The sequence below is a fragment of the Sinohyriopsis cumingii genome, chromosome 16 (genome assembly GCF_028554795.1).
Source record: "Sinohyriopsis cumingii isolate HCF-2022 chromosome 16, ASM2855479v2, whole genome shotgun sequence".
In the NCBI taxonomy this organism is placed as follows: Eukaryota; Metazoa; Mollusca; class Bivalvia; order Unionida; family Unionidae; genus Sinohyriopsis; species Sinohyriopsis cumingii.
Window position 1 is genome coordinate 42,752,236 of NC_142976.1, and position 22,101 is coordinate 42,774,336.

Genomic DNA, 22,101 nt, shown 5'->3' on the forward strand with positions numbered 1-22,101 from the left:
ATGGCTCTGGCTGTTTCCTTTATCTTGGTAGTGGTTTATGCGACTTTCTTCAGTTCTGCGGTTTCATGTGTTGGTTTGATCAGCAGTGCAAGCATTTGTTTGGAACCTACTGTGAGGTCTTTCCATGTGACCTGTCATGACACAAATATATCTTTGTCATGTTCATAGACACCTGTACGTAACTTTCAAGAAATTCAATCAATCCTGGGCAGCCATGAAATATTATCAGTACGTTGCAGCTGCTCCGGATCATCCATTATTGGAAGGGCGAAGCAGCTGTTGAAAAGTAAGCGAGCACAGAAAATGTTATCAGAATTGATATAGTCCATTACTGTGACCTTGACCCAGGGTGCACAGCTCTGATATGCAATGCATCATCTATAACCAATATACAATTGGCTAAAAGTTTCATTAAAATATATTCACTGGTTCTAAAGCTGAACAAGGAAAAAAAGTCAAAGAATTATATTTTTCCTTGAAAAGACGTTTGCAACAGGTCCTGGCTAACATATGCAACATGTTGTCTGGTCATGAAATACACTTGGCAAAGTTTCATGAAAATATCTCCAACATTTACAAAGTTATGGACTACACATAAATGTTAATGGACACAGAGACAGACGATGCCACAAAATAACATACCCAACTTAAGATGGGCATAAAATGAGGAACCTTACTGAGTTCCAAAGATAACTTTAGATGCAAAGATGCAGCATATTTCCAAGAATGGTTTCTACATGAAGATCCTTGTGTTCCACTAGAATCACCTAAAGGCTTGGGGGCGCCAGGTCACAGAGTGGTCTAAAGCGTTCTCTTTTCTGATACTGGATTCGAGTCAAAGGCTCGGCTGATATGAGTTTGTTAAACTACTTGCCAGTAGCTTCCAACGAGTCAGTGGTTCTTACTGGTGTTTTCCCAGTTTCTTCCTCGACCAGTTATACTGGCCACCATGCATAGCCTATCTTTTGGTGATGCATTCTGGTGTCAAAGACAATCTTTATATTGTTATGTATACAGAGATCTTGGAAACGCTTAATTACGCATATCTGGACGCTAATTTATTATCTGGGATGCAGAAAATCCCTGAGGCAGGAGTCCTCCGTACGCATGTAATAGGTGTGTGGCAAAATTCAAAGATTTGCCAGTCCTGCTTCAGCCACCTGCTTTGTGGGGAAATGTGTTGATCAATTAGCTGTGCTGACATTTACAATGACAGAATTCACTGAAAGACCCCTTGATGTACATATATGTTGCCATTATAAGAGTAGATCAAAAAGAACATGATGCAATAGCTGGGTGGCAAGATCAAAGGCTCTGACTGGCGGCCGGGTGGGAAAATGTACTATATTTACAGTGATTGAATTCTTGAAATCAGAGTCAGAAAGACCCAAAGATGTACATGCGGTCATTTATAAAAGTACATCAAATAAACAACTTTAGCTTTCGTTATTGTGTTCATTTCCAAATGTACTGGAATAAGTAGTGCACATGACCTCAGAATCAAAACATGTTGAGACTTAGACAAAATGCCATTCGTAAATCTGGATATGTATTTTGGGGTTAAATGGCAAACTTATGAAGATTGTAACGAGATTCAAAAGAGTGATAAAGCTGCTAGAATTGATAGTTCAGATAGGACAGTAGCTAAGTGTAAGAAAGTGTGTGATGCCTAGCTTAGTGTTTGGAATAAGTCCTTACTTGGATTGACAAAATTCAATATCACTCTGATGGATGAACAAGAGCTATTTAAGAGGTACATTGACTGACCATACTTTTTTTAAAATGCCACTCACCTTAGCCCGGTTAGTTCTAGTATTGTAGCGAAATGTATTCAAGACATCAGTAGCTAGGCCTAGTTTTGATATCAATTACATTGACAAACAAACTCTTGCCCATTCACAAGCATATGTTTTGATAGCTGATTGACCATTAACCCATTTCTGACTAAGGTAGCAACTATCAATTTCCTGCATGATATCCTTTGATGATAAAACATACAAACATGTGTTTTAAGATCAGAATCTGGTGATTTGGATATATATTAACTGCCTCTTGTACACTATTTCATCATAAAATTAGTTTTAAACTGTAAGTGAACCAGCAGGCCTAACAGGAAATAATGGCGGACTTCACTAAGTCTGGGATGTACCAGTTTATTAGATTGCCTTTTTTCGTAAATCATCGGGCAAATATCTTCAGAAAAATATACAAATCATTGAAAGCAAAGCCAAAATATTATTTTATTAAAGATTTAACTTTAAAATGCAAATTATGTAGGTCAGAAACGTATGGGACAATGCTATGTTGTGGAATTCGCGAGATGCGCTTTAAGGTCTAAGCTGTTTTCCAACTTGACACGTATTTGCGAAAATATGGGGAAAAAACAGCAATTCAGATACTATTTAACCATTGCCTAAAATTACTACAAGGATGTAGACAAAAAAACCATAAATTTGCAATCCTATCAATGGACTGTTGTAATGAAGCTATGTTAAAGTGAGTGATTACATTACAAAAACCTCTCCATCAAAAAATAGATGCACTCACATCTGTGTTGATTCTGTAGGAAAGAAGGGACTGCAACTTTTGATGGTGGGACTTCTATTTTTACCAAAATGGGAATCCTGGACTCCTAGTTTTAAAATCCCAGCGAGACCTCTGTGTATATTTATTGTGTGTGCTTGACCTTTGTCCATGATTGAGGATTGAGTTTTGTGTGCATACCTGGTCTTTGTCTTGTTAGTATAACGTATTAATAGGTTGTTTACTTGGGTTTGAGTTAAAGACCCAGCCTTGATCATGACATTAGAAGATTCTAAACATGAATTAGTGTAATTTTCCATTAAGATGAATGTTTTTTTTCTTCAGGAAAAGGTTATTGTGACAAAGGTCAAGTGGGGATATATGTAAGTTTGAGCTCAACAAGACCATGTAGTCAAAACAATATTATGAAACAATATTGATGCTAGAACTGGGTCAATATTGATGCTAGAATTGGGTCAATATTGATGCTAGAATTGGGTCAATATTGATGCTAGAACTGGGTCAATATTGATGCTAGAACTGGGTCAATATTGATGCTAGAACTGGGTTATGTTCACAGACAAATTAAACGTAGATGATGAACAGGCATTCATAATTTTACAAACAGAAAACCTTCTCGAGGGTCGGTGGTTCTTTCAACAACACCAAAGAGAAAACCAAACATCACAAATGCAACTAGAATTCATTATTTCTTAAAGAACACTGAAACATTATCATGCAAGTGTTCTTTATTGCAAATAAGGATATCATGCAACCTGGTTTACGTACCTACATGTCATACATGCTAGATTCACTGATACACAACTGTGACAATAAAGATATTCATTTTCCAGACAAAAATTTGGGAAAATTTAACATTTTTGCTAGTGTATGAATTATCTGAAAAGTAATTAATTTATTAGTCTCCAGACATTTGCGTGAATGATGGTAGTTACAATGTAAGCGCCCCCCCCCTTTTTTTAATCACACCAAAAGCAAAATTCAGCAGAAAGAAACAAAAGGATATATTATATCTATTCTGCCTTCTTACTTATTATTGTCCCTGTTACTTATTATTGTCCATTCTGGCATCCTGTTTTTGCATAACTAGTCTGTGCAAAACATCCTTTCCTGACCCATCATCACCATAAAATGGCAAGTTTACCACCTCAAGTTCATAATCTAACTGAACCTGAAACACACTGAATACAATCACCCTTCATCCAGTTATTTCAAATATTTTCTTCTGTTCTTCTGCTCTTTTTGTCTCATCAATAAACTGTCTACCTCTACATCGTCTTCCTGTGATAGGGTCTGTCACCTCACCTTCTTTGAAAATTACATCCACAATTTCAAAAGTTGTCTGAGGATAGGTTTCTTGATTCATTGCTTTGATTAAAACAATATCTCCTGCATCACATTTTAGATCCTTTGTTTCTGCCCAGTAGTGCTTGCTCTCAGTAAAATACTGAAAATTACAAGAGAAAGGTTTTAAAATAAATATATTAACTGATTTAGTTAACCTGACTTGGGTTATATTTTACTTCGATGCTAAAATACAAACAATGACACATGTACCTTCAACGATCGATATATATATATATATATATATATATATATATATATATATATATATATATATATATATATATATATATATATATATATATTTCCAAATATCTCAATGTGCTGGCCATATATTTTTGAAATTCAATATAAAATAATGAAAGAAGATATATATAAAAAAATTAAAAATGACAATATCAATATAAATCATTATTAAATGTAACAAAATGTTTTACTTCCAGGTTTGCTGCTGCTTTAGTGTTAGCATTATTCTGCCATGATTAACTGGTTTCCTATCAAACAAATTATTTATATAAAAAATTCAAGTTTTTTTTATTTCATATGGAATTTCACCCCAAAAACAGTACTTTATTCCACTCTACTGACTTTTAAAATATATTAACTGACAAAAAGCTGACTTACTACAATGAAAGTAAAACACCTCTGGTAAAGTCAGATATTGAAGTTTCCCAAATAAACTAGAAGGATAATAACAAAAGTTGGTTATTGTTCCTAGTACCCTTTTTCACACCTTTTGTTCTAAAGGAATCATATGCTTACACACCCTGACACAATTAAAGTTTAATATCATGTTGTGTGAGGGGCTGACATTATGTTTATAGTACAGATCCTCAGGCAATCATTCAATTAGCGGTATATAGTTGTTGTTCTTTTTAATCAGTCCAGGAGATGAGCTTTCAAAATTGTTTTTTTCTTGTGCTCAGTGACTGCAAACCATTAAAACTAGTGGCAAAGCATAAAACGAGCTTTGCTGGAGACACCTCTTGATTGTCTGACAAAAACAGAATCTACAAACTATAATGTATGACCTAATATGTTGATGCTTTCAGGTAGGGTGTATTTATTCAGCTTAAATTAAATACTGACTATTATTCTAAAATTTAATAATAATGTATTTTCACTAAAGTCTATGCAATCCTGATTATTGAATTCTCTGCACCTTAACTGTCATCAAGAAACTTCCAGAATTTTTTTTTATCGCTATGGACTTTTATGAACTGGGTTAAAAAAGACCATTTCAGGTCTAATCATCATAATATAGGGTATTAACTTCTTTTTTTTCAAAACGCATAGCTTTCATTATGACATCACAGTGTGTGGCATTTAATATGGTTTGTACAGGATCACACCTTGAGACTGACCTCATCCAAAAATGTCCATGTACTTTAACATTGAGTTTTGCTGTATGTGTTTGCCGGGGCGTGTAAAAAGAGACCTTCCAATGGAATGTGAATCTAGAAAGATCCAAATAAAGTGAATAATTTTGTGTACATGTGGTTATACTGGAAGAAACCACCAATCAGAATGCAATATAATACATTTCACAGTATGATACATCGGAAAAGAGGGGAAAATCGAATTAGCCAGTAGTAGACAAGATACATATCAACAAGGTAATGTTGCATACAAGTGGTTCATAATTGATAAGTAAAATACTTCATGTACTTGAGGAACACATCTGGATTGCAGTTAGGATAATTAGCATGAAATCAGCGAGGTGGGAGAAGAGCCATTAAGAACCATGTCACCTTGTGTTAATTTGTAGAAGGCCAGCATATGTGGTCAATAGGTTTTTCTTTTTCACTGACAAAAAATGACTGCCTGTCCTGCAACATCTCAGATGAATTCTCAATTTAAGGAAAAAAAAAAAATTGACAAATAATTATTCATGACAGCTGAATATTAAAGTAACTTGTACAGGTTAAGTATCATTTTGTATCAATTCTCCACCTCTTGTATCAATATGTTTATCGGTATGGCAAATATACTGATGCATCAATATGTTGATGAATCATTTCACCTCTACAAGCATGTTGTACCTCAGATGGTTTCATCCTTATGTTGCTCAATATTTAGAAAATCTTGACCTCAAAAGTTACTTCAGTCTTTTTGTACATTCATTAATAAATATTTATTTTCCATTTGTATTCAACTGTAAGAGGTTGGTATGTATGTTGAACAGATTCACGTGTGTTAAGGAACAGGCAGACACAGAGGACACTGAATTACCTTATGACAATTAATAAAGAAGAACTCTGTCTAAAAGACTTTAACTTGTTGGCAGTGAAAAATATATTGGGAAGTGAAAAAACAAGGTTTCCGTTTAAATTTAAATTTAAAAACAGACAAGTCTGACATTAAATCATGTCATAATTTAAGGAAATAAAGAATACTATATAAATATGTGTACTCTTTTATATTTCACTGATATTAATATCTTCACTTTCATGATAATGCATGTTTTAAAATATTTTATGACATCTGCTTACCCACTCAAAATATGACTACCCTCATGGTGCATTCACTTAATCATGTACTGTCACATGATGTCAAAGAGAGCTTTTAATCTGCTGAGCAGTTTCCAGTCTCTTTGCTATTGCTCTGTGAATGTGTGAGATTTTTAATTAACATAACTATGTGATACAAGGTTATAAGAAATGCTTCTAATCAATGAAAGAGTCTATTTGCATGGCTGCCATGTACCAACTTTTGGAAAGACTGTTTACAAGGCATCCATGTTCCCACAATAGAAAATATTACTGACATGGTGACCAGTCAGTGAAATATGATGTGAACTCAGCTAAATGCAACACAAAACCATTAACACTATTCCAAGTTTGGTGTCCGACTACAAAACACCTTAAACAGAGGAAATTGTTCTATAGTCTCTATTTCATGTTGTATCCATGTTCTAAATTTTACAAAGACTATTTACATGGCTGCCTTTTGCTAACAATATTCACTCTGTACCATCTCTTTTAAATAAAAAATTTTTTTAAACCACTGGAACTTAGGAATTTTGTATCTGCACTTTGACTACTATCTGTCTCACAGTTTGGATTATAATAATTACAGTTAGAGGCTAGTCCATGAATCAGTGGGTATACCCAAGAGGAAAATTTCTGATAATTCAGTTTTACTTGAACAGTCCATAATGTTGTTTTCACTATTCAGCAATAACATAAGCAAAGAAATAACTCTTCTGACTTCTCAACTGCCATACTTGAGTGCAAATCTGTTGCTCTGTTATACAAACAATTCAGGATCAAATATCATTCTATTCTTTTTTTACTTTTCATGGATGCTTTGTAACCTTGAATTAAGAAAGAATTATGTCACTCAGATTTACAGTGTGAATGTATATGCTTGGTTATCCTGAACTGTGTGACTGGACACAAAACACTAAAACATAAACAGTAAAGATGATAGTACACTTTAGCTAGCCAACTCATGTAAGCATAAAAAAAGAAGAAAATTTGCGTGTTCAGAGAAAATAATGGAAAAAGTTCATTAATTGGGTGACAATACTGGAGTTTTTTACAGAGACTCACTCAATATTTACTAAAAAATTAATATCCCTACCAGAAGTGAAGGAGTAAGATATTGTACAAGTTGCAAAAAAAATCACTCGCAAATATGAAATTTAAGGTAACTGGTCGCAAAACTAAGTATATCTCGCAGATCAGGTACATGGCAGCCATATAAAAGGTGTATGAAACTTAGATGTAAATTATATACACAACGGTTATGCAAATAGTCTTTCCCAGAAAATATGCATGGTGGTCATGTGAATAGGTCTGGCCTAAATGAAATGTCGCCATAGCAAAAATACTTTTCTTTAATGTGTTGCTACCAGTTCAAGTAACTAGCACCCACTGTAAGGGAAACTCAAACATTTCTGTCCACAATCTTAAACATACATGTTACATGAACTGTAAATGGGAACAAAATGGACTAATGCAGAGAAAAAAATATAGTTAAAAATATACAGTATATACTAACAGAAAATATGTGCAGAAATATGGTGGTAACCCCACTGCTAGTCCTACATGAAAAACCTCGAAGCTGATATTTATGTTTGGATGCCCAAAACATAAATATCAGCATTGAGGTCTTACATGTAGGACTACCCGACTCCATACAGCATGTTTAATATATCCACGCGGTTTTCTTCATTAGAATCTATGGTGTGTTGAATAGGCAATGTATATGGAGAGAGTGGCCACTTTATATGCACAATTAGTTATGTTCATATTAGTGGTGACTTAGTGACATTTTGCTGTATTTGTGATAGCTAGCTATTCATGGCGATTTTGTATGACATTTGAATACTGGATAAATTAATATCATTGGACAGTGTAGTCATCTGCAAAGACATGGGTGCTTAAGAAACCAGGATACAAGGAGGCAGTCTAATTTGGCTGGTGATCTACATAATGGTAAGACATAAGACCAAAAAAGATGTAAAATTTTTAAATTTTGCCTTTAACCAATTATTAAGACACCATGAAAATGGTTACAGATTTAAACTCAAGATTCATTTATTAATAAAATTTTGGGAAAACTAATTACCAACTGTGGTACAATAGATAGTTCAGCATCTACAGAGAGATATGTGAAAAGTAGACCAACCAGGTCGGGCCATAGAATTTTGAGAGAGATAGAGAGAGAGATGTAATGTTGGATATTCAAGATAGAAAGAATGATAAATGAGATAACAAAATGTGCTAAATATTTAATAATAATAATAATAATAATAAATAAAAAATACTAATTTATTTTATTGTTATTACTAGCAGTATTTTCAGTGATATTTAATAAAATATCTACCATGATGGTGTTATTGAATATTGATGGTATTATTGAATATCAGACATACACACAATATATTAATAAATTAGTATTATTTATTTATTTATTTTATTATTATTAAATATTTAGTATATTTTGTTATCTCATTACAGCTTATCATTCTCTCTATCTCAAATTTCCGACATGATATATCTCTCTCTCTCAAAATTATGCAGTGACAAACAGACCTAACTGCAGTTCCATCTTAAGCATTAGTCAGTTCTTAATGATACGGTCCTCATAAGAAGGTTTCCGGTTGGTATTCTTGCCTTGGGGTGATGCTGCTTTCCTTGCATGCATCAGCAATTTAAAAAAAGGTCATTAATAGATGTATACTTAACTTTGGTGTTTTGTTCTGACAGGGATTATTACTAAAAATGTAAGTGTTGTGAAGGATTTAATGCAATGGGTCAAAAGAAGAGGGATTTTACTTGCCATCCGCATACCAAGGTCAATCAAAATAAATTTATTAATTACTAGCAAGTGTCCAATAGTCAGAACTGATCAGAAGCATAAAACTTCAATATGGAATACAGCCTGACCTGGTTGGCCTCCTCTACCAGTAATGTCAGAAATTTAAACAAATAAAAAAGCAGAGATATACTTGTAAATAGAGAATATGAATATTCCACTCTTTATTTTGGGAATCATCCTAATGTTTTAAACTAAAATTTGTGTAATTACTATCATCATTATCAAAATACATTGAGAACTGGGGGCCCCGAGTGGCCGTGTGGTCTAAAGTGCTCTCCTTTACAGACCACTGTCATCTCACCTATGTCTGTGTGGGTTCGAGTCTCGGATTCGGCTAATGTGGGTATGTGAGGAAGCTTACCAGTAGCTTCTCATGGGTTGCTGGTTCTTTCTGGGGTTTTCCCCGGTTCTTCCTCCACCATTAATACTGGCCGCCATGAATAGCCTATTGTGTGCTGAAAAATGGCATTAAACCCTACAACAACAACAACATGGAGAACTGTCTTCATCCTAAAATGCTGCTTATGACAAATACAGGCCTTTGTACCTTCTTTAGGAACTAATGTCAAGTTTGTTCAGGACTAACTAGAATCCATTTTATTTGCAAATAGCATCAGCAGAAATATAGCTCATGTTTAATTTCTCTGAGTTTTATACAAAACCCACTTCTTCTTGCCACTACATGTCTTATTCATAAGTGTCAGTGGCATTTCTTTTTGCTACATCCAGACTCCATCCATATCGCTGTACACTGCATCAAAGTCTGTTGACAAAAAGGTATTATCTTATGCACTCATTGCGAAATGGTGCATGATACTTAACTAAAAGAAACGAGACATCACTCATAATTTTTAGCCATTTCCTTGCAATCATAGCATCATCCCCCCACCCACCTGTACAGAATTGTGCATTACCAATGACCCTTAAATTAATATGGAATGTACTGATCGAGGACAAACGTCCCTGCACTATAACTGAACAAGCTTCATAACGATCTCCTATGCCGGCACACGATGAATCACTCCAACTCGTTGCCACTGGTTCTATTAGCCTCTCGCCGTCCGAAGAGTACATACGAGCCGTACCCCACCCCACTCCACCAATGATCGACCTTCAAATCGCCCGATTAGAAGATTGACAAAATGAATGCTTGAACATACCATCAACAGGTACTTATCTAACTTCATAGATGAAACTTTTATTTTTGCTGATGGATACAATGAACTTCGTTGGACAATCTGCCCAATACGATACAAGGTGTTTGCAACACGAGATTGTGACATATTCGATGCACTCCAAATGATTTGTTAAGGGGAAATAAATGTAGAATATTGGGTTACCTTTCCTGTGTCCAGTTGATTTTTTTAATATATTTTTTTCTCCCCCCTTTTTCGTCACGACCTCTGGTGAAATTATTTTATCGCCAGAATAAGCATAACCGCACCCTCCTCATTTCCAAAGCACATCACATAAAATCAAAGTATGTTATGTTCAGACTTACCCATTGTGAATAAGTGATAATTTCTTTTTAGCACAAGCTGAAATTTTCATTGAGAAAAATTACCGAAACACTTTAAAAGTTTGCATATAGTAAATAGCGGCAGTATGGTGAAGTCTGAAAGTGATGTTCACACCCTTGCCAGCGACAGCATTGTTTGGTATCCATATATACTAGCACGTTATTAACTTCTTTGTTTTTAAATAAGAAGACAATTTACATCTTGGCTGGTTTTAATTTTAACCTATGATACATTTCTAATTATTTTGACTTGGAAATAATGCATCTTTTAAAGTGCTTTGCTTGCTTACATTTTATTTTATTGTGTGTGATGTGTTCTTACTGTGATTATCATGTATTATGCTATATTTTTTATAATTATTGTTATTTGATGTTTAAATTATATTTATATGATGTTAGTAACAAAATTTTTTTTATAGAAGAGACATGCAATACAATATTACACGTCTGTGGTTAGAACATATCTTTCAACATCTTCGCTAGCCAATGTTCCTATGTTAACTATATCTACATATAGAAAGGGTTAACATATCGGAACATTGGCTAGCGAAGATGATGTTCCAATGTTGTTTTCAATTATGCTGACTATAAAATCAGAATCTAATGTCAGCCCAGGGTAGGTATAACTTGCCAGTGTGGAAAGTTTATGATGGCTCTGTGCCAGTTTGGGGATGTAAACACGTGGTGTGCAGTTTCACTATGCATTAAATGTTTTATTATACAACAAAATTAATTGCTCATATGAAGAATTTGTATATTTGGTATTATAAAAATGTTTGTAATTAAATTAAATATATTTCAATTTTTATATTAAAAAATCTAATATTTGAGGTATAAAAAAATGTTTTTATTTGTTAATTTGGTTTAACGATATTTCTCAGCTCGTGATACAAACATGGCTGAATGATGGATGAAGAACCAGGGAAGCCCCAGTAAAAACCACCGACCCACGGGAAGCTACCGGCACGGCTTTCTCATATATCCCCACTGGCCAAGCCCGAGACTCGAACCCACGCGGACAGAGATGAAATGGCAGTGATCGGTAGGTTCAAGGCTAGCGTTTTAGACCACAAAGCCACCCGGGTTCACCAGATAAAATATAGAATATTTTGTAAATTATTGTGATTTTTTAATATCAAGAATCAATTTTTGGAGTCAACAAAATTATTCTTATATCATATATCAGTTTACATAAAGTGTGCATAATTCACAATAAATGTGTGCAAGAATTAAACAATGGTCAAATTTCAAGTGACTATTTTTCTGTGTGTACGGGTTGGGGTAGCCAGGGGGAGGTTGTCCAGTCCCCACTCCCCCCCCCCCTTTCTGGCTCTGAGAAGATAACCAGGCGTGACTTAATTACTTCCTGAAATTGTTGCAAGCATGAGTGTGTTTCAGCGTTTCACGACACGTCAACATAATAATGGCAAAGTGGTGCAGATTACATTTAAGTTGTCAAAATGTAAGAAGAATTGTATATTTAAATTTTTTTTTAAGGAAGATAACACTTCCAAGTAAATGTAAACATTATGTAATACGCGATTGAAGATAAAAGGTAAGGACGTTAACGTTCTGTAACATGTAAGCAAAACAAGAGACATATGTAACATGTATAAAATTGATGCAATTTTTACCACTCAAGGAAGAAACGATGCATGTGATGTATTTTTCAGAAAAATATAAAAATACGATTTTCATAATTACATTTTATATTACTTTTATTCCATAATAAAATTCTTATATATAAAATGTTATTCAATTTTTTAGATCCAAATTTATCTTTTATATAAAATATTAATCTCTCTCTCTCTCTTTATATATATATATATATATATATATATATATATATATATATATATATATATATATATATATATATATATATATATATATATATATATATATATATATATATATATATATATAATTATAAAATAAACAACACCAACACGTAGAATGTGTGACCGGTTTCGCTTTAATGCTTCATCAGACTCTATATATATATGTAACATTTTTTAAAATATTTTTCATTTTTTGACACCAAATAAGACAACTTAGCATATGTTATGTTCTGTATCATTTTTTAAAACATGGCTATTGGTACTAATACAGTATTTAGGTCATTTGCAGGGAAAGTATATTTTATATAAAGAGTGAAAGGGTTAAAGGTCAAAGGCGAAAGGTCAGCCCAGGAACAACAAAATTACCAGTGTGAAAGGATGCTGATCTAGGAAGTTTTTGGATCATCCCAATATTGGTTTTTCTAGAATGGGATGCTCCAAAGTCGGTCCTAGGTCAACATCCTTTCGTATTTTATTGAATTTAGGTTGTTCGGATTTTACATGTCCCCCTACATCACCAGCTTTTGTGTTGGGCATTACCTTAAATTGTTTTGCATCCTGATCTTTAGATACGTTCGCTTACGTAAACACACATCCCCCACCCCACACACATTAACAAACATTGTTCACAAAGACACATTCGCATAAAAAAAATCAGGTGTTTTAAATTATGTTTGTTTATTACATTTTTAAATGTAATATTTTTTTCTTTGCCCCTTCATTTGAAAACCTCCCAAAGTCATGAGAGCTTAAATAAAATATTAATTTAAAAAGTCACATACCATAAGTTGGCAGTAGGGTCCACTTTTATCTTAAATCATGTTCCACGCTTTTGCTACATATTTTTCCAGTGTTTTATATGACACAACGCAATTTTTGTACAGCTGAGATTTGTTTTGTTTTTAAAATGATCTACGTGATTTGTATATAACATATTTGCAAGCAAAGTTTAGACTGCTATTAGGATCATCACCGTTGTCATCTCCTATATAGACATATCTTCGTGCAACTCTGTAATTTGGATCACGTGTTTAGATCAATACCACAAAGTAAATGAATAGTCTTAGAACAAGTGCAAATTTTTGTCTATTCCCTCCTTACGATAAGTGCACTTATCAATATCACTTAAATTAATATTTTTCAAAAAAACAGGTCTGGGACAATATTTCCGTGAAGAAATATTGAATTAAAACTAATCAGTTTTGTATACTTGTATTTTGTACAAAGTTTAGCCAAAACAACAGAAATGCGCCATCCATCTGCATTCTCTAGCTGTCTGGACCAAATTTCATCTTTACCTTTTGGCTTTTGTATTTTGGTTCTTACAAGGTCGTAACAAATAAATGTATTGTGGTTTTTTTTCTTTCTTACCTTAACGAATGAAATCTTGCTGGAAAATACATGAAAACTGATAAATGAATTAATGCACAATCAAGGATTTTATCAAAATGTTTTTTAATAAGTTAAATACGATATAAAAAAATGTCTGCTCCACTAGTCGAATGATTAAGTTCTACCATATTTTCCAAGTTCAAAGAGAAATCTACTCTCAGTAAGCTATAATTGGACGTTGACCAGTTAATATTAATTTCTTGACATTTTTTGTTTCATTTGTATTTTTTTTTATTTCAATCAAGACAGCTTTATATTTTATAGAAAATGCCTGAACTATTTGTGCAGTGGAGGGTTTATTTCTATTGCAAGAAGTTCAGTTTCTGTTTTAAATAAATAGTGTGCTAATGGGTCTCCCTGGCGACAAACGCTCTGGGAATTAAAACATGGAGAAAAATGTTCATTATTAATGACACAACGTTTTGTTTTATTGCAAAATACGCAGAAAACCAGTGACAAATGGATTTTCCAACATTAAACGATTTCAGAGCATTTTCCAAAAGTCCCATCCAACCGAGCTTAAATCATTTTCAAAGTTTATCATTAGGAAAAGACCAGATTTATTTTTGTCAAGACGGCGCATGAGGCCATACAAAATATTTGTATTTTCACCAATAAATCTCCCTTTTGCAAAAAACAAATCCTTTTGGCTGTCATTAATGAGACATGGAGAACTTTCTTGACCCTATTAACAAATAAATGCGGAAGCAATCTTGTTATATACATTAGGTCATCAGATAGGCCTCCAAGTTGTTTTTGATAATACAATTCACGTCTTTATCTTCTTTTGGGTTGCAAGTAATGATTCCCAGAGACTGAGATTCTGTAAAATGTTGCATATTCTACACAGCGTTTAGAGACCTAAAGAGAAAACTGCTTAGATCTTTCCAAAATAACTTGTAGAATCAAACTGACAATCCATCGGAACCGGGACTAACTTAATTTTTCTTATTGTCGATACTAAACCGCATTCCTCAGACGTTAACTTCTTTGAAGATCTGAAAGTTTTTGTCATGTTTAAAAATGTGGTTATTACCATTGTTTCATCTTCGTAATTAATTATGTTGTTATTTTGCCTTTTGGTTTGTTCAGTTCTTCCATAATAGTATTTTTATTCACATAAGTATGCAAGGCAGGTACTTCAGCTTCAATTTTCTTGAAATTATGTTACTCTTGTTTTGCCTTAGATTGTGAATACGTAATTAAATTTGATCTAGTAGCAGAGAGGGTGAACATATCACTTGCTGGAAAGACCATTTTTGGAAAATAAAGCTTCTTACGAAAACGAAAAAAAATACGGTCAATAACGTCAAACCAAAGTCTCTAACTTACCGAGAGTTTCTCTAACTGGGTTACTTTATCTTTCTGTCGTTCGTCTTTTTCTTCTAAATTTTGTTTACCCACCGGGACACTCATTTGTGGTCGCACCTTCTGTGCTGCTATAAATGTGTGAGTAATTAAATCATTATTATATCAGTCTCTCAAACAAATATTTTTATCAATATCGCGATCGAGGATCATGTACATTTATTTTTATAAATCCGTGTGGAGTAGATGCGCTTTTGAAAAGAAGTTTTTGAGCCTAATCTTGTGCATATCCCCACTACACCAAGTCTGGTGAATATTTCGCAGAGCATGTGTATCGACTCCATTAAACACAACTAAAATATTGCAGTTATCTCTGGTGACTTTAGGTAGTTGTGTATATCGCTGAGTAAAATAAATCACGTCTGTGTTTTTGTGTCAGCCTCAAGAAAATATTCTTGCTGGATTTGATTGTTTGGCCATCATTACGTCGTCATATACTACAAATTATTAATAAATCCATCGATATCATCTACAGATGGGGCTTCATCAATATCGGTGATAAAATCAATAATATCATTGCCATCCTCGTCCAACAATTTTGCATTTTCATTAAAATCTTTAAGTACATCGTAACATCTCTAACGGAGCTAATAAATACAGCTGATCCGACATGAGCCATCTCATTATCAAGATAAGTGTAATTGCATTTTACCCGATCCGGATGGACCTATTATTATCATTCTGATGGAATTCGGTAATGCTGAAAGATTTTGACAGGCTCTTGTGTTCGTGTCGCTGAGAAATCAATGACATCCATGTTATACAAATATAATAAATACTAAGGTATATATTTGTGTTCGATGTAGAGCATCCACCCCCACAAGTGGATTAACAACAATAATAACAACAAATTAAAAGCATGTACTTACAGGTAAATGTGTAAAATGTGGTACAAATAAAAATAAATTTATTTCTAATAATAAAATCGGTGGTGACATCGCTACTTCATTAGGAAAATTACCAGGAACTCCATGGGCTAATATCCAGGAGAAAAATATCTTCCAGGATATAATTAATGTGGTCCTGAAACCCGACTTGATATCCGACTTGACGAGTGAGATAAACCAAGACATGGAGAGTATCCAATAAACGCAATTGATCAAGCATGTCAAGTTCATGATGTAGCTTATAAAAATCCTGATGTTCAACAACGACATATTGCAGATGTGAAGTTGATTCACTCGTTAAATTCCATAAAAAAATAAATCTTTTAGAGAATTATTAACTAACTGGTTGATAAGATCTGCGATGCAAGGTAAACTGGCGCTAGGGGCTAGTAATTAACCATCCATTTATTAAAATAATGGAATCTATTTATTATAGCCCAAGAGGATATTGGAGGGGTAGAGCAGCGATTAGTAAACTTGCTGATGCAGCAAATGTTACACGTTCTGTTGCTGCCAAATGGTTAGCAAGGCAGGCAATATGGCAAATTAACTCCCACCAACAAAAAAAAATTCAGCATGCACATTTTGACGTCAGCACTCCTAATGAAGTTCATCAAACAGATATTTTGCTTTTAACACACGATACTATTAAAATTGGTAGACGCCAATCACGTACATACAAATATGCGTTGACTGTCGTTTAAGTTACAAGTAGATATAAAGAGGCAGAGACGTTATCAATTAAAACAGCAACTAAGTTGTATCTACTTTTGAAACAATTTATCAACGAGGACCCTTGCGATGGCCACAGTTGCTACCGTTTGATCCTGGCAAGGAATGTCTTGGTGCAGTATCATCTCTGATGAAAAAACATAACGTCAAAATTAGACGAGGACATACCGCATTTCATCGTGATCAGGCAATTGTTGAACGATTTAATCGAACACTTGCTGAGCGGTTAATTGAATATCAATATGCAAAGGAAATAATTCTGAAAGATATGAGATTTCGCGAATGGGTTGCAAGATTACCAAGTGTGATAACTGAATTAAATAATGAAATTACTCTAACAACTGCCATGAAACCAATCAATGCGAATACAGAAAACACATACCAATACAACGCCATGAATTTTCAAAACAACCAGTATTAGGTAGCTGTCAGATATTTATATGAACCCAGTGAACTTGAAGGCAGTAAAAAAAAGAGCGACTCATCCTGTTTGGAGTATTACGACACATACAATTTCTAGCGTGGTAAGACCTACAGGTAGACCCGCAATCTACAAATTAGATTCAACTGTTCCTCAAAGTGAATTTCTATGTGAACAATTACAAGTATTTCCTGAAGATACACAATTACCACCGCATTCACTTTTATATATTAGCACCTCGACGTCGATTACATTCAAAACAGGTCAGCATCACATTTTCGCGTGTGTGACCAAGACTACTATTAACTCTGTCTACGTTAAATTGTCTTGGATTATTTTTTTAATATTGCCAAAACATTACCGTGTTACAGCTCGCACAATGATTATTCTGTCGTTGTTTCAATGTCATGATAAATTCAGCATCGAGATCAGAATCGCGCTTTTTTTTGTCACACTGTTTATAATTAATTGTTTTCTTACTATATCATCATTAGTGTCCTTAATGTTATCATTATTTTCTGTGAAGCCTATGATAACCTTCCGCAGATGACATATTCTTCTGACTCGAGACACTGTGAGATAAACTAAATTTGACCATTCGATACGATCATCGACGATCCAAACATTTGTATCAGAGATAGCTAATCCTTGTGATGAGTGAATTATCATTGTGTATCCTAGCGTCCATGGAGTTTTGTCCATAGTTAACGCGCTCTAAACAACACCGACAGGAACTAAAGCAGTCTCATTTAATACAAGATTTTGTTTTTCTGACGATCCTGGTATATCAACGGCGATATTCTGTCGTCGCGTATCTGCTAGTCAATAACGCAATGGTACGGGTAGATTTTTAAAACATTATTTATGTAACATAAATAATTGTTGTTGAAGTGTATCACGAGCTATCTTTCTACTTGCCACTATCAAATCTTTTGGTCTCCATAAATTCCAAAAATTGTGAATAGGAGTTTCTGAAATTATTTCACGGATTATTTCACACTGAATTTTATTCGGTTGTAGTCTGATTAATTTCTTAAACTCTCTTAATTCTGGATCAAGCGCTCTATGATCGTCAGTTATTTCTTCATAATAATCTACAGAATGCCTCAGCCATTTATGTGGAGACAATCCAACAAAAGGCGGTGGTTGACCATGATCGCCACACATTATTGCAGCAGTATTTTTTTTGGTCAATAACCAGTCAAGAAATATTTTTAACGTTTCTAATGAAACAGTGCATATTTCATCCCAAATAATAATCCTTGGAATCTATTTCTCTCCCGTTCGTTCAGGAGTCCATTTATCTCCCTTCCATCGAAAAATTATGTGATAAGTGCATGATTTAATATTTCTTGCGAGTCTGTGTGTAGGTGTTAATACAACTATTTCTGAACAACTCTCCAAGAATAATTCGATCACACGAATTGTTTTACCAGAACTCCCAGGCCCATTGAGATAAACTGTTTATGTATAGCTACAGGATTATATATAGATGGTGCTGATGAAAACTTTGATATTTAATTATTTTGTAATAAATATCCTTAATTGCAACGTCGGCGGATTCAGAATAATTAAGTATATTTTCTTATTTTATTCTCCATTCACCCCACGATGCATACGTACCGATATGTAGTTGTTCTAGCAATCCTGTATTTTTTATCGATATAAAACGAATCCGTAGCGACTCTGACAGCAAACTCATACATTCTATTTATCATCAATAATAGATTAATCGAAACGTACGAGAGCATTGAATATCTTAAATGAGTAAACTGCGGTGACTCACCATCAATATAACCCACAATTGTACCTAAATTAGTTCCGTCCGATAAGTTAACATTACTTCGACTTATAAACGTATTTTTTTTCGTTGTATCAGCAATTATAAAATCTAACTCAGCATCGTCTATAATCAATCTTCTACAATGTCGTTTATGATCATATGATCCTCCTTGGGTAAATTAACCGATTACTTTTCGATTTTATACTCAAAATCAGTTATATCAGGATTTTCATCATCAGAATATTTCTTTTGTTGTGGTAACAAAACTTCTTTCTGCGGACGATATGATACAATTGCTTCACTTACTGTTAACAATAACAGTATTTTTACATCAAGCATATATCAATACCAGTCAACATTCTCGGCCATCTTTTATTCTGTTTTTATGAATACAAAATTTTGATGATGCTATGAATTTTTATTGTAAATACTATCGACCAGAATATTCACTTTTTACATCTAATTAATTATCGTTATCTTCAAGATAGTACGTGTATATTTCTTTTACAATGTAAAATAAATATTCAGATTATTGCTGGTAAGTAAGCAAAACGTTGATTGACTACCTCTAATGCAATGGAAATAAAAGATCAATATTTAAGTCAGAAGATCACGTGCAATAGATATTAAGGCTGATCAAAATTGTTCATAATGCTCACATTTTTATACGAATGTCATATTGCTGCAAAGCATAATTTAATCAACAAAATGTGATGGAGCGTAGTTAATCAATAACTATTAACAAGTGAGTGTGATGACGTGCCTTCCTGCCATTATACTGACGCTCATCTTCAGGATCTAGATGCGTTTATCTCGTGTTTTAATGCAGAGTATCTTAAAATATGTTTTTGTCTTAATGTTGAAAAGAAACAATAGTTAATTCTACTTCTAGCAGATCATTTTCAAATATTTCTATAAATGATCTACACCGTTTCGTTTACATGGAAAACATATGCTACAGGCAAACCGTAAAAATCTATGACATTTCCAATTTCATCTGTGATGGTAATATTAAATCTATAGTCTGTTTCTGCGGTTGTTTGATACTGACATGAACACTGGAAACATTTCTCTATAAAAAAAAAAAGCATTTTTAACGTGTGAAGACTATAACAAGTACGAATAGTAGCCATTATTGCAATTGTTTGTGCTGTTGATATATTAGAGATAAATGTATAGATTTTTAAATTTCATGATTGACCAAACTTTTGTAAAACGTATTAGTTTGTTGAATAGTTATATGGCTATTTAATCATATAAAGTAAGCATTGTAGCAGGTGATGAACATCGAGAACGTGTTATTCAGTGTAAGTTTAACATTGAGTTATGTTTCAGAATTTCAGCAATAACACTTTCTTTGTTGTCAACGTTTGCAAATATTCCCCTTTGAACTTTTTCATATACATTTCAAGGCAGTAATAACCATCAGGAATTGAAACAGTCAATGTTCCATTCTTATCACTTATGCAAAAGTACATCGTTTTGAACATCATCGGAAATATTGTAACATCCAATAACACAATATATTTTTTGTAATAAAATGGATAGTTTATCATTTATAAATTCGATTTGTAAATTATATGTCTTTCGAAGGAAACCCTCCATAGTAATGTAGCTCCCTTATTTTGCAAAGGTTGCACCGTTCATATGGATAGGACATATTGCTTTACAACAAAGGTTTAAAACATTTTGAAGGTCTGCAGATAGTAACTTGAAAAAATATCGATGTCATTATAAGCAATGAAATCAATGAACAAGTACAACAGGAACAACGAGATTTTAAAAAATATATAAGGAACAACACAGATACAGAGAAATTCTAAGAAATTGAATGAGACAAAGATCTTGAGAAATTGACACAAAAAGATAATATAAGTTGAAGAGAGAGACTTTAACTCTTGGTTGTGCAGGTTTTCATTTCGGTAATATTTCCTAAAAGGTGCACAAGGAAAAGGGAATTGATTTTTTATTTATTTAAAGTCTTTTTTATAAATTCCTCTAACTGATGTGTCAAATCAGGTGAAAGTTAGCGGAACAGATGTAATGTTAACTATTCCCGATTAACAATCCAGCTCCAGTAACAACAATACCAGATGAAAATGTTTCCATACTAGCCTCTAACTAATAAAACTTCGCATGCCATAATGTATTTCTTTATCTTACCTTTGTAATGTTCAATCTCCTTGATAAATAACGTTTTAATATCATTAACTTTGTGTAGGCATATATGATTTGTCTGTGTAGCAATCCATGAATTTTTGCTCAGTCATCTGTGAAAAAAAAGTATCTGCTACTTATGTGTGGCAGAAGATTTGCTTTTACAAAATATTTACTGAGTCACGGTTTGATCATGCAATACATGTAGTCCATTTGCTATTAGGTCGTCCACTGTGAACTGGATAAAAGAAACTGGAATTATCAGTTTTACAATTTCATCAATATATATGCTGAATGGCGGACAAACAGTAAACCCCTGTAACTTTTTACAGTCATGTTAAAGGCAAGAGTAAGAGCAGAGCTAATTGTACGGCAGACTGTGCCGCTAATGTCTTGGTTTTACACTACATTACATTAAGTATTACCTGAAAAAGTTCTGCTTTAGTAATTAGCATTGCATATTTCATAGTACTTATGTGCGGTGTCAACAATTTGGTGTGGTTTAAGTCAATTGCTATTTGGTTGATAATTGTCAATGGAAGAAGTGAAAATGGAATAATAGCTTTACAACTTCTTCAGCACTCATTGTTGATGGTGGATCAATTGTAAACCATTAATAGCTTTAATAAAAGCATGATGTATATAATTGTGGTAGCAGATCTAAGCCCTGGTTCATAACCATAAACCAAGAAATAGAATGATGCATTCGCACTTGAAAGTAAATGCTATCATAATGGAATATGTCGTATAATAAAAATTAATTAATATTAAAAAAAGTATAGCAG

The 22,101-nt window shown here is 33.5% G+C and overlaps 1 protein-coding gene across 1 annotated transcript; it reads right to left on the bottom strand.

Moving 5' to 3' along the window:
• Positions 1 to 2,226: 2,226 nt before the first annotated feature.
• Positions 2,227 to 10,535, bottom strand: LOC149780316 (small ribosomal subunit protein uS17m-like). Its single transcript, XM_089937158.1, has 2 exons — positions 10,377 to 10,535; positions 2,227 to 3,991 (listed from the first exon to the last, which is right to left on the bottom strand). Exons 1-2 carry the CDS (start codon positions 10,497 to 10,499, stop codon positions 3,743 to 3,745), a joined length of 372 nt encoding a protein of 123 aa, XP_089793284.1. The 5' UTR covers positions 10,500 to 10,535; the 3' UTR covers positions 2,227 to 3,742.
• Between the last annotated feature and the right edge of the window lie 11,566 nt (positions 10,536 to 22,101).

Bases quoted from the DNA above. Each gene is read 5' to 3' on its own strand.
- LOC149780316 (XM_089937158.1), bottom strand. From the start codon at position 10,499: ATGTCACAATCTCGTGTTGCAAACACCTTGTATCGTATTGGGCAGATT. The intron at 3,992-10,376 runs GTATGTTCAAGC...TGTAATTTTCAG, and splicing joins TAGATAAGTACCTGTTGATG to TATTTTACTGAGAGCAAGCA.